This window comes from Leguminivora glycinivorella, chromosome 1, assembly GCF_023078275.1.
Source record: "Leguminivora glycinivorella isolate SPB_JAAS2020 chromosome 1, LegGlyc_1.1, whole genome shotgun sequence".
Taxonomy (NCBI): Eukaryota; Metazoa; Arthropoda; class Insecta; order Lepidoptera; family Tortricidae; genus Leguminivora; species Leguminivora glycinivorella.
The window spans coordinates 35,365,105-35,383,548 of record NC_062971.1 but is presented as its reverse complement, the minus strand read 5'-3'; the positions used below and the strand labels follow the sequence as shown (position 1 = coordinate 35,383,548).

The window sequence follows — 18,444 nt, the reverse complement described above, 5'->3', positions numbered from 1 at the left end:
AACACTGGCAACACGTGCGAGTGAGACACTAGCCAAAACTTTGCTATTTCATGTAGACCGGTTTGTCTAGGATACGGACGTCTTTCTAACTCGGTGATAAAGTTAAAAATAAAACTATGGAGGTTGCATCCTTCTGGAGTCAAAGCACTTAAGACTTAGTGGACTTGAAGGATAACACGCAGAGAAAAATAAGAAATCAAATAACTTCGATATTTCATTTAACAGTAATTTTGCAATAACACAACAACAATTAAATTACAGTCTTTTTATCTCCGCTTCTCCATAGATGTCATCCCAGAACTTCATATGTTCGCTATCGACGTCTTGTACGCAGGCGAGCTTTGGTGCGATTATGCAGCAGTTTCGTTCTGTCTCGAAGAACGGTTTCCATTCTGTGAAATTGTCCGTTGTAGGTTTCCTGAAAAGTAAATTACTATATTACATAATATGTACATACATATACAATTATGCATACAACAGTAAAGTAAAAAAAGGTCTGCTTTGCCTCGGCCACAATGACGCACACGGAAAGGTTTGGACAGATGTCACTATACTGCAACGGCTGAAAGTTCTGCAGGTGTTGGAAAACAAAAAAAATACAAGTTACCTAGGTAGTACGTATGAAGGCTAGCCTTTCATGTCTACTACGGTCGCCGAATTGAACCGCAACAATTCGTCTTCTCATTTATGTACTATGAACGTTGAATTCAATTCGACGCGTCGCCTATGGACGTTTAAAGTTCCATTGTAAATGTAAGGGTACCCCGCGCACACGGAGGCAACAGTTGCTCGGCGACTTTCGTATTTGTATGAAAATATTGCGTCGCCTCGTGTGCGCACTTTCATACTAAGCCATGGTCGCGACAAAAAAGTCGCCGGCAACGGTTACCCGTGTGCGCGGGCCCTAAAAGGCGAATTACTGAGATTCGATTCGGCGAGCCTAGTGGACGTGGCACTTGAAAATGGAACGACACTACGATGTTACCACCTTTTAATATCTAGTTTCTGTAGTAGGACATTTTTTCAACTGGCAACCCTAAAAGTAGTAGATAGGGACTTTAATTGTAGTATTTTAAAATGGAATTGTAGGAGCTTACCCCGTTTTAGCAAAGTTTGTCCATAATTTGACTACTTGTCGTATAACACCCCTCGACTCGTCCGTCAACGGTATGTCCAGCCACGTCACATGGAACAAATAGTGCAGCTCATCAGAATGGCACACACCTTTCACACTTTCCATCTTGTACAACTTCTTCGTTAAGTTTCGTTCCGTTTCTAGCGTGAACTTGTACAAATACACCGGCTCTGTGTTGTACAAGCAGTGATACCGAGCATATCTACGGATGTTGTACGAAAACAACCTATCAGTCTCGAGATTAGATACCTCCTGCAGCATCTCCGGGTTCACTTCGTTCCCATCGAAGTATATTTTCCTAATTCTCTTATCTATCGCATGGATTTTGTCAGTTTCCCATTTTAGCTTCAATTCTCGTGGCACTACTGCACCAGGCACGGGTAAAAATGCTATCAAAGTAGACAATTTTCTGGCTATTTCAATACCTTCTCCAGATGTGTAACCAACTATGATTGGAACGTTAGCAATTTTCCCATATTTCACCAAGTCTGGAGGGAGATCAGTTATGAACTTTTCAACATTGAGTTCAGACTTTTCAATGACAGGACCGAACAAAATACCATCAGCGATATCACTCAATTCAGATTCTATGAAAGGTAACTGAATACTAATTAAAGACGAAGCAGGCACAGTTCTTAAAAACTCTAATAATTCTTGTGGATTATCAGTTTCTAGGCCCAGTCGCTTTCCTAACTGGAATGCTCTTTTCCGGCCGTATAAAGTGTAACCCCATTCGTTCAAGCACACGCCGCTTTGGCAAATGGCCTTATTGAATAACCCCTGGCTCATTTTCGATACTAGATGTAAGGACGTGGAAGCCGCTCCTGCGCTGCACCCGAATATGGTCACGTTGTTGGGGTCGCCGCCGAAAGCGGCAATATTTTGCTTCACCCACTTTAAAGCTGCCACTTGGTCTTTGAGACCCGCATTGCCAGGAACCTCTTCAGTTTCCAAGGATAGAAATCCGAGTACTTCTAGTCTGTAGTTGAAAGTGACGAGTATAACGTCGTGTGCCATGAAGAAGTCGGGGCCGTAGAAGTCAGAGTTGCCGGAGCCGGTGTAGAAGCCGCCGCCGTGTATCCAGACCATGACGGGGAGGTGGTAGGGGGTGAGCGTCTTGGAGTAGACATTGAGGTAGAGGCAGTCCTCGCTGCCGAGGTCGATGCGGTCCAGCCGCTCGTTGAACTGCGGGCAGACGGGGCCGTGTTGCGTTGCGTCGCGAATATCTTCCCATGGCTCTGGGGGTTCGGGAGCCTGGAAGCAAAATCAGTTATACACGTAGGGTCTATGTTCTTACTTTTTTATTTATATTTTATGAACACTTGTAACCGTGGTCGACACAAACACAAATATGTATTATGATTGTTTCCATGATTATGTACAATATTTAAAGGTTGCAACGGATGCAAAAAAATTGGGATAGTTGCCAAAAGTAGGTATCTCAATTGTCATCATTATCGTTCTTTGGAAATCACTCATTTATTTCGGGGTTCAACCAGCGGAAGCATTAGATATTATATTAGCTTCATGTCTGACATGTCTAATCGAAGCAATCGTGACAACCATCCCTCTTGCTAACTACTTATATCAAATAGGAATATTGTGGCCGTGCATAGTTTAATAGTTCTTTATTTGCATGCTATGATTATAACTTGGTCGTTAGCATATAGTTATTATATTAGTGCCCCTTGGCTAAAATAATCAATAGCTATCGACATGCATTTGGCAAGCGTAAAATTAGCTAGGTAAGCATTTTCAAGCCATGCCCACCGTATGAAACGTATGCCATGTTGATTAGAGCTTTTCAAAGTAGAGCGAAATCTTTACAAGTAATTGGTTAAAATTCAGTCAAGCTTTTCATTAAATAAGGTCGATCGAATCACACGACACGCCTACGCGGAGCAATCATCAAACATAAACAACGTCACAAACGTGGACCAATTGGACTTTGTATGTGTAATTAATTATTTAACATATAAAAGATAATAGAACGCAAACCCACATGACTCTGCATATTTGTGTTAAAAACGCATATAGCATAGTGTGTAATGTAAAACTTTACCTTGAATCTGAGAGCTCCAACTGGCGGCTTAGCGTATGGTATGCCCTTGAACGCGACATAATTCCCTTCCGTGCCCTCACAAACACAGCCTTGCAGCACACCATACTGCGTTTTCACCACCGCCATTTTCACCACCCTGAAATTGACACTGACCCGATTCAACTAAGGAGTGACAAGTTAAAAATAGATAATAATGCTCTTAAGGGTTTTTGGTTATGTGCCAATGTGATCAGCTGTTTACTATTTTTGTTGCGGCTGTCGCGAGGCGCGTAAATGACATGCGCGTCGTTTGACGGTTGAGAATCGATACTAAAGAGGAATTTACACAGGGCTGTGTGCTTGAATGTAGCTGGCTGAATGGAAAGCCTTTTGTTTTTCTAGATTTTTGAATACGGAAGATTACGTAGGTAATATTCTCTGAGCATGGCAAGTTATAGATGTGTTGCCCCTTGATTGCACTTGGTAATGCACACCTAAGTGTGACAGAGGAACAACACGTTGAAAGTGGTTCGCAGTAGGGCCAGTAGGCCCTCTGTTAACAAGCCGGTACTTTTCAAAACACTGTTTTGGTGACGGGTTAAGAATTTCACCACCCCCTTCTTCCCGTGGGTGTCGTACAACGACTATGGGATATGGGTTAAATTGTGGCGTAGGCGAGAGGCTGGCAACCTGTCACTGCAAATGCCACAGTTTCGTTTTCTTTCAACCCCTTATTTGCCAAGAGTGGCACTGAAGCTTTAGTAGTTTCATGTACTCTGCCTACCCCTTTATGGGATACAGGCGTGATTGTATGTATTGTATGTATGTATGTTTTAGGCATAGTAGGTATAAGTTGGTATATGTTACTCTATGGTATACTGTGTGTGTATGTGTGAGAGAGAATAGTGCTAAGCTCTCTGGCGATAGAACATTGACGTAAGTGCGTTTTTATATTATCCGATTCGACATCGGATGTCGGAAGGATTTCAAAGGCAAAAATCAAAGATGGCGGCTTCAATGTATGGGATATCGGTCCTACATCCGATATCGGATCGGAATTTATTGAGGATAAGAATGTGTAATTGTACCCTAAATATTAATAATAAAATAATAAATAAATATTATAGAACATTATTACACAGATTGACTGAGTCCCACGGTAAGCTCAAGAAGGCTTGTGTTGTGGGAACTCAGACAACGATATATGTAATATACAAATACTTATATACTTACGTAGAAAACATCCATGACTCAGGGACAAATATCTGTGCTCATCACAGTCATCACACAAATAAATGCCCTTACCGGGATTCGAACCCGGGGCCGCGGCGTAGCAGGCAGGGTCACTAAGCGCTAGGCCAGACCCAGGGAGACTAGAGATAGCCAGACCGGTCGTCGTCAATATTAAATAATTAAGTAGATAAATGGTAATAATAAGTAGTTAAACTATTGATATTATTTCATCAAAATATTATATATTTGAAAAATTTGTAAAATTTATCGTTAATTAAGATGTTTGTAAACAATGTTTTGCTACACCCTTTCCAGGGTCCATTATGTATATGCCCATGTAACATATTGGAATGCAAATAAAGATCTATCTATCTAATGTGAAACTATCTATCTAACACCATTCCCAACAACTATGCCAAAATTCGCCTATACACGAATTATTTCCCGCGAGATAGGCTTAATTGAGTGTGCTATTATGGGGAAACAAATAGGGAACATCTATCTGAAAAGTTCTTTCTCACAAAAAACAAGGCTTTCTTTTTAGGGTTCCGTAGTCAACTAGGAACCCTTATAGTTTCGCCATGTCTGTCTGTCCGTCCGTCCGTCCGCGGATAATCTCAGTAACCGTTAGCACTAGCTAAATTTGGTACCAATATGTATATCAATCACGGCGACAAAGTAGTAAAATAAAAAGTGGAAAAAATGTATTGTTAGGGTACCCCCCCCCCCTACATGTAAAGTGGGGACTATTTTTTTTTTCATTCCAACCCCAACGTAAGATATATTGTTGGATAGGTATTTGAAAATGAATAACGGTTTACTAAAATCGTTTTTTGATAATATTAATATTTTCGGAAATAATCGCTCCTAAAGGAAAAAAAAGTGTCCCCCCCCTCTAACTTTTGAACCATATATTTAAAAAATATGAAAAATATCACAAAAGTAGAACTTTATAAATATTTAGTAGGAAAATGATTTTGAACTTGATAGGTTTAGTAGTTTTTGAGAAAAATACGGAAAACTACGGAACCCGACACGCTCTTGGCCGGTTTTTTGTTCAATACATTATAATAAATACAAGCATGCATCGTGTGTTTTGTAGCTAAGTGGCGGAGCGTCGACACAACTCAATTCCCAACGGGTTCCCTATAATTCTCTAGTATCTGTAGAAGTCCATACAAAACAGAAATTCCAAAAACCCCTCCGGCTTTACCAACGAAAATTTTCACGCCCCGCCACTGTAGCTAAGTAGGTATCTTAATTGTGCAAAGATAAAGGTCGGTCCTAAATCCTAATTAGGTATTATTTTTTATGGTGTTTAATGCTTTGATCCAACAAATAATATTGCAATTGTTTTTATCTTATCAGGGTGCTTAAAATGTATGACTAATATTTTTAGAAACTTAGATCCAAATGTCTTGGATGGCATTTGATGTAAGTAGGTGTACGTTTAATCGCTTAGTGTTTCCAACGTAGGCGTTTGTGCACTTGGCTAGACTGCTTGATCACATTCATTTGTGAATCGAATCGTTATCATAACTGATATCTGACAGGAAGTACCTACATGATCATGACGCGTTAAAAATATGTACATAAAATCTGTACCTAGACATTTTACATACGTAGGTAATTACATCATAGGATATTAACGTACCTAAATTGAAAATGGTTACATTTACAAAGTACTTATCAACTTAGCCTCCAAAGAAAGTTGGAGGAACTGTTATACACCGTGGGCCTGAATAACCCGAAAGATTTTATCCACTCATTTTTGATGTAAAAACAAGCCAAAAAATGACTTTTGTCATTTTTGCCGGAATTACATGATCATGACTCGTTAAAGTAAGTAAGTAAGTAAACTTTATTTGCATTAAATATGGGTGTAAAAAATATGTACTTACTCTGTCTGTACCTAGACATTTTACATACGTAGGTACATCATAGGATATTAACGTATTATAACCATAGCTGGGCATTAACTCGTTAATCCGTTAATCGTTAATTAACGAAGTTAACATTTCGATTAACGGATTAATCGTTAATTTAGCAGGGCAGCGCCGCGAAAAACACGCTACTGTAAAAGTCCGAAGTACGGAAAATCCTAGGATTTAACCGCTAAATCCCAGCTTTTACCGATTTTGATCGCCAAAAGCCCAAATATTACCTAAAGAATTGTTGTTCACATGGGTTCGCTTTTACCAACGTTGATTCGATGAATCCTAAGTTTTACCATGGCAACTGTTCTAGATTATACTGTGGTTCTAGTGACAGGGCAGCAAATTCGAGCCCAATTTAAGACCACATTCTCTTCCCTAGCTTCTACCGCCTGCTGTGATCTTGCAGCTCTCCTGACACAGTTCTTGGCAGTAGCTCAGGCAATCACTGCCTTCCACATGTAGCCTAGAGTTCAATAGGCTTGCTGTAATTTGGGCTTTTACAGTAATATAATACATTATAGTGGATTACTGATACAACTAAATATATACCTACAGTAATAGTACATTACTACAGAGGCCGGGACAAAGGAGGGGGCGGGGGGGCCGGGCAACCCCATTTCCCGCCGAGGTATGTATAGTGCTTTTCTCAAACATGGTATGAAATAAATAAAGTCTACTGAAAATAGTAACTTTGGATGGCTGTATCTCCTAAACGGTGCGTCGTAGCGCAAAAATAATCGAATTTTCGTTTCCCTTTGATGTCCCGTATACGCTTATAAAAAAACAAAAAGTTAAAAAAAAATTAAAAAAAAAACGAAAAAAATTTTTTGTATGAAAACGCACCCAAAATCAAATATTGTCTAGGGCCCGTACCAGTTGCAGTCGGCACGTCTATAAAGCCCCTTATAGTTTTTTTTTAATTGGCTAAATACCTGGATGTTATGTCACAATTATCTGTGTTTGGAAATTAAAAAAGAGGACTTTGCCGGCCTTGGCCTGCAATTATAACTATTATTATATTGAAAATTGTTAAATTCACAAAAATCACAAAGTAGGTACTTTTCAACCTAGCCTCCAAATAAAGTTGACGAGAAAAATTGTCTGGTATAAGCAACCGTTTCATTTTGGTATTAATTATTTATACGGAATATCTTACTGTGACGTCCTTTTCGAAGGGGGCACCGATGGAGACGATGGAGTGCATACTGGGCAACAAATTGACCGCCAATGCATTTTACTGCCGTTCCGACACCGACACCCGAGGTAAACAGTCTGGAAAATAATTACACTAGTAATAATCTAAAAACAACTTTATCATCCTCCCTGCGTTATCCCGCCGCGGCTCATGGAAGCTTGGGGTCCGCTTTGACAACTAATCCCAAGATTTGCCACTAATTTTACAAAAGCGACTGCCATCTGACCTTCCAACCTGAGGGATAACTAGGCCTTACGGTTTCCTCACGATGTTTTCCTTCTCTGAAAACGACTGGCAATTATCAAATAACATTTCGCACATAAGTTCCGAAAAACAACTTAATAAGTAGTACTTATTTTAAACACTAAACTTGCACCTTTATCCATTGGCCTAATAACTATAGACTAAGTAGGTACAGTCACCGGCATATAGAAGTGATGATTTCTGTACCTTGTCGCTTCTAATCGTTTGACAATTTCGTATGACATTTCAAACAAGACGTTAGTATGATAGGGTACAGAAACCATCACTTCTTTATGCCGGTGACTGTACATACTGTTTTGTTGCCATGTAAATAAGTGAATGTTTCAGTCGTACCTAAAGACTTCACTAGGCTATTATGGGATACCTACTTATGTTTTGCTTTCTCAACATGTTTCTCCTTTTCGTGATTTGTCCCATAGTGATAGCAGCATTTATATATTCATTACTTACTTAATATTGCGAAATTCTATGGACACCATGTATATAATCTGTTTTCATGGTTCTGACTGTTACTCATTGTGAGAGAAAGAAAAAAATCTGCGGAAAGCTCTGAAAAATTCAGGAACCGATTCAGATCCCGACAATTCGTTATTCTTTTAAAATTGTTTTGATAAGAATTTGAAATGAAGTGAAATACACGCTAATCGCCATGACGAAATTAAAATAATTCCTATAACAGGATCAAGATACCTACTACAGACATTAATCTTCAGAGAAATAATGAAAACAAACCAAGTTCGCACTCAAGAACAACAAAAACCGATTTTACTTATACATAGATGATTAGACCAATCAGAATAACGATTTAAACGATTACTTACCTCAAGAATAATTAAAAAGAACAATAAGTATACACAAGAATAAAGTAATCAAAATGAATACGTGTGTGCGAATAAAAGTTTGGAACTGATGTCTGGATGTAATCTGGTGTTATCATTATCACTATAGGAACAATTACTCTATGATAACATCTTATCTACTTTGTTTTAAAGCACTTTCACACTAATATGGTTTCTGTTTAGGTCATAATGATGATGAAGTATAAAGAGAGCCGATGCAATACTGCATTCTTCTCTCGAAAAAGTTTGATAAAGATTGGGTAGCTAGACAACGTCAATCGCTTACGATCGTCACTTCGGCTAGTTTCACAAAAAAACGGTAGGTGACATTCTAACTACCCCACTAGGAGGCGCTTATGTTAAATATTTTGAAATATACATGTATTACTTAATAATAGTAATAATTGATTACTAGAATTGTAAAATGTTATCCATCAGGCTGAGTACATTTTAAAGTTTTTACATTTGTACGCCAAAATTGATACAAAATGTATCGTCGGGAATCATATAATGCACTAATATACATTAAATCCTAATTTTATAGTCTTGAAACATTTGAAAGCCCCCTTACTTATGTGAACATTCGTTGCTTTACATTACGATAATCCAACGTTTACCTTTGTGCTAATTCTAAAAGACAATTAAATAGCTTATCTGTGTCTGTACATAATATGTCGGTTTCTATAGCTAAAACCCTTATGCATATGCTTCATCTGAATTTAGAATATAATCTTACTTTGGCGGCCGATTTGGCCTAAGTAGTGCAGTGGTGGGCAAAGTACGGCCCGCGGGCAAAATCCGGCCTGCGAAAGGCTTTCATCCGGCTCGCCACGCCACCGGTCATTCAGAATAGTGTGTGCTAAGGCCCGCACTGTAGTAAAAATGTATTTTTGGTGTAAATCTGTCCCACCTCTAAAATTCCTTGAATTCCTTCCCGCAATGAAAAAAAGTTTGCCCACCACTGGCCTAGTGAATAGTGACATATTTAGACCCTCAAGTTAAGTTAACCCACCGATTTCATATGGAAGTTGACAGTTGACAGCCCACTACCCCTGAGTTAAGTGGTTGGTGCAAGTGGCCCTAAGGCCCACTTGCACCAACCACTTAACTCCACCACTTAACACTTTCGAAACCGGGCTCTACGCGGCGCTACGACATTTTCGCTACATACGGGTTTCATGCCCACGGGTTCCCATGTAATCGGCTACGCTTCTACGAGCGGTGTGCCCGACAGTCGGGTTCTTGGTAGCGAAAGTGTTAACCGAAAATGGAGGGTTAACCCACCATTTTATATGGAATTTGACGGATGTCAGCCCACTGACCGAGTTAAGTGGTTGGTGCGAGTGGGCCTTAGGGCCACTTGCACCAATGAAAATGGAGGGTTAACCCGAGGGTCAATCCACCATTTTATATGGTATTTAACAGTTGACAGCCCACTACCCCTGAGTTAAGTGGTTGGTGCAAGTGGGCCTTAATGAACTACCTGCTCAGTCCATGGTACTGAAGAAATCAAACGCCTGTGATTTTTCTCGAGCAATTGAATGAAACCTACACATTTTATCGGTTAATTAAAATATACTAGCTAATTTATCTTTATCAAAAGATAGAATTAGACTTTTGCTCTTAACTCGGCCTGAGATAACCTCAAGCACTATCGATTAAATGAAACAACATTATTTAGTTGAGTAAGTAACTCGAGTTTTATGGAAAATATGTTGTTCATTTTTTTTTGCGCTTAGCCAATATACCAATAGTTTGCGCTCTGAGCGTAGTGTAGCGAAGTCATAGCTTTCTATCTCTAAATACTCATACATGGTGTCTCTAACACTAACGCCAAAACGAAAAGGGGTGATAGGACATCTCATTAATTAGCTATCACATTAAGCAAATTTGACCCTAATGAAAATGTCATGGTTTTTGAGTTATTTTTGCTATTCTTGGTAACATGTTATCTGTCAAACGTATGTCAATTTCATTCGCCTGATTCTGGAGGTGATCTTAACCACAGTCCTTAACTAGGTGTAGGTGTAACCTACCTATTCTAAAACCCCAATTAAACGCAAGGTACAAGCAAGTACAAGGTTACCTATCAAGGCTATCAATTATCAAAAGCATGTCCAAAATCTTCATTTTAGCGTAGGAACAGGAATTATTAAAGATTATGTAAAGTACTAAAGACAATTATTGATTCAAACGTTTATTTATTGAGAACCTCTTTTTTACAAATAGGCTTACTCTTGGTCACAGACTAGCCAAAGGCAAAGACGTGGCCCACGATGGAGTGAGCTCGCCCAGAAGATGCCTGTTCACCCTTGATTTGAAGGTTGCCGGGTTATATGAGCTCGGAAATACAGCCGGCAAGGAATTCCACTCCTTGGCAGTGCGCATAAGGAAAGAAGAAGCAAAGCGCTTCGTGCGAATTCGCGGAACGGCCGGTTTCCCTAAGCTCCATCCATCTATTCGGCCGTGATAACCTCATCCACCTGGACATCAGTATCGTCCACGGGCACCTCCGGGTACAGCTGCTGGTGGAAGGCCACGGCCATCACATAGACACGGGCGTGCTGCGTGCGCAGTGCGGTCAGGTAGCGGTCGTAATAGCCGCCGCCGTGCCCGCAGCGCCGCCCGTCGCGGGTGAAGGCCGCTCCAGGGGCTATCACTAGGTCTAGACCTGGAGAAACGTGGGAAAAAGTCAGTAGCCTTGTTGTAAGTTACTATTAGTTATATTCACCTGTAAACAGCAACACTCATACAATTCATAGAATCTTTTACTTTTTTTACAGCCTGTAATGTGTCCCACTGCTAGACAAAGGCCTCCCCAATCTTCCGCCACTCGCTCTGGCTTTATGCATGCTCTCGCCAGCCGCCACAAAAAGTCCAGTCTTTCCGCCATCTCATTAGTCTACCTTAGCCTCTGGTAATTTGTTTACTTTTATTATTATAAATGGGCTTACTCTTGGCCACAGACTAGCCAAAGGCAAAGACGTGGCCTACGATGGAGTGAGCTTGCCCAGAAGATGCCTGATTACTCTTGATTTGAAGGTTGCCAGGTTATTTGTTTGCTTTTTAAAAACCAAACTTTTTTTACTTTGATACTTGAAAAACGAATGACAAAGTTGCATTTTATACATAAGTGCAAAGTAATTTAATACAAATTTTAAGTTGATGTCCAAGGCTGCAAGGCTTACCTTTCTCCATAGCATCCTCCCTAACCGCATCCTTCCTGTGCTGTTTAATTTTCCAGCTAGTCTCAACCATTTCCTCCATGTCCCCCGGCAAGACTCTCAGCATTCTCATCTGCCCGCGCCCGTATTGTGGCACGAAAGCCGCGTCTCCCCGCGACAGAATGTCGTTGAGGATAGGCTCCGTTGGGATCTCTGTCGGCAGGCTCAGGAATAGGGATATCCTTTTAGCTGATTTGTATTTTGGGTGGGCGAGAATCTGAAATTGTGAGTTGATGAAGCTACATAAGAATTGATGGGGACTAAAAACGGTTAGCTGATTTTGAATCCTGTCTCTCGATTTAACAACTGATCAGTGTGATCTGAGAAATGAATTAGGTATAATTAGTGAGATTAGAAGTTGCTATTGATATGAGCTATTTTACATAATAAATATTTAGATGTTTTGAGATCATTATAACGTAACATACATTATAATACACGTTACGGGATGTCCGATAACATACTGTACATAAAATGGGACAACTAAACAGTGGTAAAAAAGTTGAAAAAATGTTTTGCGGACTTTGCAAGAGTTGGCCGACTTAGAAAACAAAACGTGCCCCATTAAGGACCACTTGCACCACCCGCTTAACTTAAGGCTAGTGGGCTCACCTGTCAAATTCCATATAAATTGATGGGTTAACCCTCCATTTTCGGTGGTGGTCCCTAAAGTGGTTATTATGTTTCATTCAGGTACCTACGATTTACGAATTTACTATAGAAATAATATATCTTTAATGACACACGCATTTATAACCTATAACAATACCAAATGTCACTCACCTTACTCACAATGATCCTGGACTGTCGCTCGCGGTCCTCATCCGTCATGGCCGCCAGTCTTGCGTCCACATCCAAGCGGAGCTTGGCCTTCAACGGATTTGGTTGCGCCTTTTTCTCACTCATTATTTTCAATTATTTACCTACTTTCTTGATACTTAAACTTCAGGATTTAAATATATATTGTAGAATTAGCATAACATGTGTGCTAAGGCTGGGAATTAATAACAAAGTGATAACAAGTTCATGTTAATAAAGTTTATCAGAAACTATATCAATTGTTGTTCCATAGTGTCAATAGCGCTTGGTGTCCATGATTAATGGAAATATAGGATAATTAAGGGTAAAATTAATACTTTTTTATTGTTTTGGTCATGTAATGTATCTGCTATATGGTCACCTCCTTAAATATTGCCGGTTATAAAAATGAACGCCCTGTAGTAGGGCACAAAACTCTAGCTTAATAGCTACATTGGAAAAAATCGAAATAAGTCAAAAGTGTACCCGTCATTTATGAGAGCGAAAGATATTGCCTACTTATCGTTGGCATCGTAGCTGCCTCTATCGCTCCTAATTGACGCGACAGAGCCAGACTGCGTTTTAATCGGCGTCTAGCGTCAACGATTGTCATTTCACCAGGCCGGCTAAATATAAAATGGTACCTACATTTAGGATCTTTTAAATTACTGTTTTGAAAAGCAAAATAATTAGCGACTACGCGTAATGCACTTTATTAACACATTTAAATAAATACATAATGTTAGTCAACATTTGTCACCTCGTGGTAAGTGTACTGATCACGAGTAATGAATCATTTTGCACATGCAATTTTTTTGCTACAAAAATACCTTCATTAAATAATGCCCTTGCCTGCAGACCTACTTTGAACTTGTTTTTAATTTCGTGGTAGGACCTTAACCCGCTGCATTACAGATTTATAAAATTGGTTGGCTTTGCAAATAAAAAGGTAATAAGGGTACGAGTATTTTTGTTACCTGCCTAAACTAACCTAACATGTTGTACAGGCGTATTCTTTATTTTAATTGTTAATATACTATAGGATGTAATGTAATTATTATAACAAGCTATATTTTTTGGTGATGCTTAGCTCGCTCTGTAAAAAATAAATCAGTGTCATATTTCGTAGTCACCGGAGATGCATTGACGAAATACTACTACCTACATGTAATTACGTGCTGTAGCGGAAATAACCACGGCACGGCTTATCCTCAAGGTTGATTTTATTGTGATTTAAGTAAAGCCTCCGTCGTTTCGCGCGGAGAAGCGGTTTTGACTTGAGTCTTGCAACTCCGCTGTATGTTCTTTACCTTATGAAAATATTGATCACTCACATGGATCTGTGTGAGAAAGTGCCAACTCGTGGTCACCGTACCTCGATCTTCTTATTCCTAGCGCTGTCCCGGCATTTTGGCCTAGGCACATGTGAGCATGGGATCCGCTTGGCAACTCCCAGGACACTGTTTTTACGAAAGCGACATCTTCCAACCCAAAGGGTTAAACTAGGCAGTACTGGCTTTGCAGTATTATCGGTTTTTGACGACCGGTCTTGCGCAGTCGGTAGTGACCCTGCCTGTTGCGCCGCGGTCCCGGGTTCGAATCCCGGTAAGGGCATTTATTAGTGTGATGAGCACAGATATTTGTTCCTGAGTCATGGATGTTTTCTATGTATATAAGTATTTATATATTATATATATCGTTGTCTGAGTACCCACAGCACAAGCCTTCTTGAGCTTACCGTGGGCCTCAGTCAATCTGTGTAAGAATGTCCTATAATATATTTATTTATTTATTTATTTATTGGCATTAGTTCGGTTTCCTCGCGATGATATCTTTCATTCACCCAAAAGGTCCTTTTGTCATACCTACAGGAGATCAATTCTAAATTAGCAATCCGTGATTTTATAAAGTAGTTTTGATACGACCTTAAAAAAGCGCTGGTTGCCTAGCGGTAAGAGCGTGCGACTTTCGATCCGGAGGTCGCGGGTTCGAAACCTGGCTTGTACCAATGAGATTTTCGGAATTTATGTGCGAAATGTCATTTAATATTTGCCAGTCGCTTTTCGGTGAAGGAAAACATCGTGAGGAAACCTGACTGATTCCAATAAGGCCTAGTTACCCTTCGGGTTGGAAGGTTAGATGGCAGTCGCTTTCGTAAAACTAGTGCTACGCCAAATCTTGGGATTAGTTGCCAAAGCGGGCCCCAGCTTTCCATGAGCTGTGGCGAATGCCGGGATAACGCAAGAAAGATGAAGATGATGGTTTTGATACGAACTTGGTTTGGCGATCGGCTTGGTAGTTTGTGCGATTGATTTTATACAGGTTTTTCATATAATTAGAACAGAATAGAATTAGGTAAATAAGAAAACCCTCATATTTAGAAAGGACAACAACTCACCTATCAAATAAAGATAGATACAGAACCAGGTACAAGTCGGTAAGTACATGTTAGAGTTACAATACTTAGTATATCTTGGTTTAAAGAGAATAACAACATGTTCTGTATTCAAAGAGTGCACATTCCGTCAAACACAGTGACCCGGATGATGTTGACACAAAGTAATGTGCACGGATAATAAATATCTTCTGAGGTAAAACATCAAAACATAAAACGAGATAAGTCGATGTCATTAAAAATGATGAAAATAAATAAGATTTTGTGCATCATCCTCAATTATCAATCCCTTGTTTTGATACTTACTGGTATAGGTATTCTAATATAAATAACAAGTTACGAATAAGGTAAGAAGGTAATGGAGGTAAACTGATATGACTGACTTACAGAAAATCGCAGCAAAATAACACTACCTACGACCTATTTAATTTTGTGTTCCTCTAGGCAGGTATACGTCGTCTGCCTCGAGGCATCTCGAGCCTTCGCTGGGTTTCGAAGTTCAGCGTTGGGCCTCCAGCCCGCCTCTTCGCTTTTTAGGCACTTTTATTATTGTTCTGCGTTAGAGCACTGTCTGTCCGGAGCTCGGCCTGCGGCCTCGCGTGCTTGGGAGCCTCTCGGAGACCCCCCGGGCCTTCGGCCCTACGCGGAGCTCGGCCTTCGGCCTTCGCTGGGTTTTGAAGTTCAGCGTTGGGCCTCCGGCCCGCTGCTTCGCTTTTTAGGCACTTTTATTATTGTTCTGCGTGGGAACACTGTCTGTCCGGAGCTCGGCCTGGGGCCTCGCGTGCGTGGGAGTCTCTCTGAGACGCTCCGGGCCTTTGGCCCTACGCGGATCTCGGCCTTCGGCCTTCGCTGGGTTTCGGAGCTGGGTTTTGAAGCTCAGCGTTGGGCCTCCGGCCCGCCGTTTCTCTTTTTAGACACTTTTATAGGAGCACTGTCTGTCTGGAGCTCGGCCTGCGGCCTCGCGTGATTGGGAGCCTCCCGGAGTCGCTCCGGGCCTACGGACCTACGCGGAGATCGGCCTTCGGCCTTCGCTATTTAGTTACTAACTGTGCCCTCCTCAATAGCGGTAATCTACACAACGTTTCACGTTATCCATAGCGGCTGTGTACCTGACGCAGCCTACCTTAATTTGTTTATACATGGTAAAAAAAATATAATAGCAAAGGTTAGTTCAGGTAGGTACACAAACCTTTTAAAATGATGCACCAGGTGAAGGTTCTACCACGAAGTCAAAAACAAGTTCAAAGTAGGACTGCAGGCAAGGGCATTTAACAAAGCCGTTTTTTGTAACGAAAAAAAAAACACATGTGCTCGAAGATTCATGATCGGTAGACTAGCCACGACTTTGACATTAACATATTGCGAATGGGTTAGCGCAATCGCGCAATGCATCTTGCTTGCATCAATGTAGGGCCACTGTGCTATTTTCCGTCCAGCTTTAGCATAGCTGGGCACCGTTAATCCAATAGTTAACTTCGATAATCGTTAATCCGTTACTAAAAAAGTTAACTTCGTCAATCGTTAAAGCGATACATTTCGACAGATTTAACGTAAGTTAAAGTTAATCGATAATCCGTTAACACGTAAAAAAAATATTTTTACTGTAGGTAAAATATTTTTACTGGAATCATGGTCACTCCCTGTACCTTTGGGATACCACACAGTCCCTGTGCGTTTCTAGAGATAGGAAGGCTGTGACCTGAGATAGGATTTGCTGCACTTCGGGCTTTTATAATAGCGCTCAGAACGTGTTTTTCTCGGTACAACTAGCGCGTCACGTTTTGGATTAACGATTAACGGACTCGGATAAATTTAACGGAAGTTAACGAGTCCGTTAACATTTTTTAAAGTTAACTTAAAAGTTAATCCGTTAATCGAAATGTTAACTTCGTTAATTAACGATTAACGGATTAACGAGTTAATGCCCAGCTATGAGCTTTAGTAACGAAACTGTCTCAATACGAATCTGCCCTGGCCCGCCTAAAGGGAATAGATATCCGTAAACAAGTCACATATTTCTCATTAAAAATGTTCCTGTTCAGACGCCTTGATTTAAATATAATTATGTAATGGCATAAATCATTATTTGCGACTAATTATCTCGACATAATTGCGACTTCTAATGAGCGCAAGGACCTGTTTATAAGGTGCGAGAATTCGCATACGAGTTTATTTACATTGCGTTTATGATAGTGTGATGAATTTTATGTATCCTCAACAGTTCGCAATGTAATTAAAGTCGCTTGCGATATCGCAAATGATGCGTAAGACCCACCCTTATTCTGATAAAGCGTTGATGTGACGTGTTGTAGGGTTCCCTAAGTTTTATATTGCCGTGTGCCTTTAGCCAAGAGTGCAATCGTTGATGAATAAACATAAACTATCACGGCTCAAGCTGTTAGACATATCCATCCGTTTATTCAAGGTTTAAGGGAAGAAGGAAGTAAACTTACCTATCAAATTATGTAATATGTTAATAGTTTTTGAATAAAATTTGACTTTGAAAACTAGTACCTATCGCCACATTTCAGTTGCAATTTTTTTTGTGACGCAGCGGAATTTTTTGCAAACTATTCTTTTGTTACCATCTTCGAAATAACAAATCCAAAAGTAAGTGCGTTTTCACATTATCCGATCCGATATCGGATGTCGGAAGGATTTCAAAGACAAAAATCCAAGATGGTGGCTTAAATGTAGGTATGAGATATCGGTCCGACATCCGATATCGGAACGGATAATGTGAAAACGCACTAAGACTCAAGACCAAAATAAATAAATAATTTGTTGTGTTTCGTAGTTTGAGATAGTTGCCCATTTACACGTTGCATCTGTTTTTACGACAAACGCTTGACGCAATCGCGCTACGTAAACCCAAACAAAATAAAGCAGAGTTTGAGTTACCACCATTTATTTATTTATTTAAGTATTTATTTATTCGAAGAAAATTTTATTGCTTTACAGCCTAGGTGCTTAATTATATATTGGTCAATGCGCTGTAAAATTGAAAGAATTAATTCGACAAAAAAGATGTAGGTAATCACGGTTTATATCACGCACAATGTAGTTCGAGTGTGATTTAAGCAATACGAGACGAGAGCTCACATGCGAGTTTATTCCAATATGGGATGTATCTTTCGTCTGTTTTGAACGTAGCATCAATACTCCACAATAAATCTAAAATTACATACGAGATCGTACGCCGCCGTCTAAAACAGCTCTAAGGGCCCATTTACACAGAATAAGAACTCGCATGCGACTTTTATTACATTGAGGTATTCGATTGGTGCGCATGAATCGACTGAATTGTATGTGTAAGTACCTCAATCGTTCGCAATGTAACTTAAATCGGATAAAAGTTCGTGCGCTGTCTGTAATTCTGTATC

At 40.1% G+C, this 18,444-nt stretch overlaps 2 protein-coding genes across 5 annotated transcripts; both read right to left on the bottom strand.

The window, feature by feature from the left end:
- Positions 1-207: 207 nt before the first annotated feature.
- On the bottom strand, positions 208-8,850 carry LOC125226859 (juvenile hormone esterase-like). 4 transcript variants are annotated; one of them, XM_048131002.1, is made up of 5 exons: positions 8,627-8,850; positions 7,503-7,618; positions 3,198-3,345; positions 1,098-2,389; positions 208-418 (listed from the first exon to the last, which is right to left on the bottom strand). In XM_048131002.1, exons 2-5 carry the CDS (start codon positions 7,577-7,579, stop codon positions 256-258), a joined length of 1,680 nt encoding a protein of 559 aa, XP_047986959.1. In that variant the 5' UTR covers positions 7,580-7,618; positions 8,627-8,850; the 3' UTR covers positions 208-255. The 4 variants fall into 4 exon arrangements, with proteins under 4 accessions (XP_047986959.1, XP_047986978.1, XP_047986969.1 ...); XM_048131021.1 differs by having other exon boundaries at positions 3,198-3,333; XM_048131012.1 differs by lacking the exon at positions 8,627-8,850 and having other exon boundaries at positions 7,503-7,742.
- Positions 8,851-10,831: 1,981 nt separating this feature from the next.
- LOC125230558 (5-formyltetrahydrofolate cyclo-ligase-like) lies at positions 10,832-12,868 on the bottom strand. Its single transcript, XM_048135752.1, has 3 exons — positions 12,652-12,868; positions 11,833-12,085; positions 10,832-11,315 (listed from the first exon to the last, which is right to left on the bottom strand). Exons 1-3 carry the CDS (start codon positions 12,772-12,774, stop codon positions 11,101-11,103), a joined length of 591 nt encoding a protein of 196 aa, XP_047991709.1. The 5' UTR covers positions 12,775-12,868; the 3' UTR covers positions 10,832-11,100.
- Between the last annotated feature and the right edge of the window lie 5,576 nt (positions 12,869-18,444).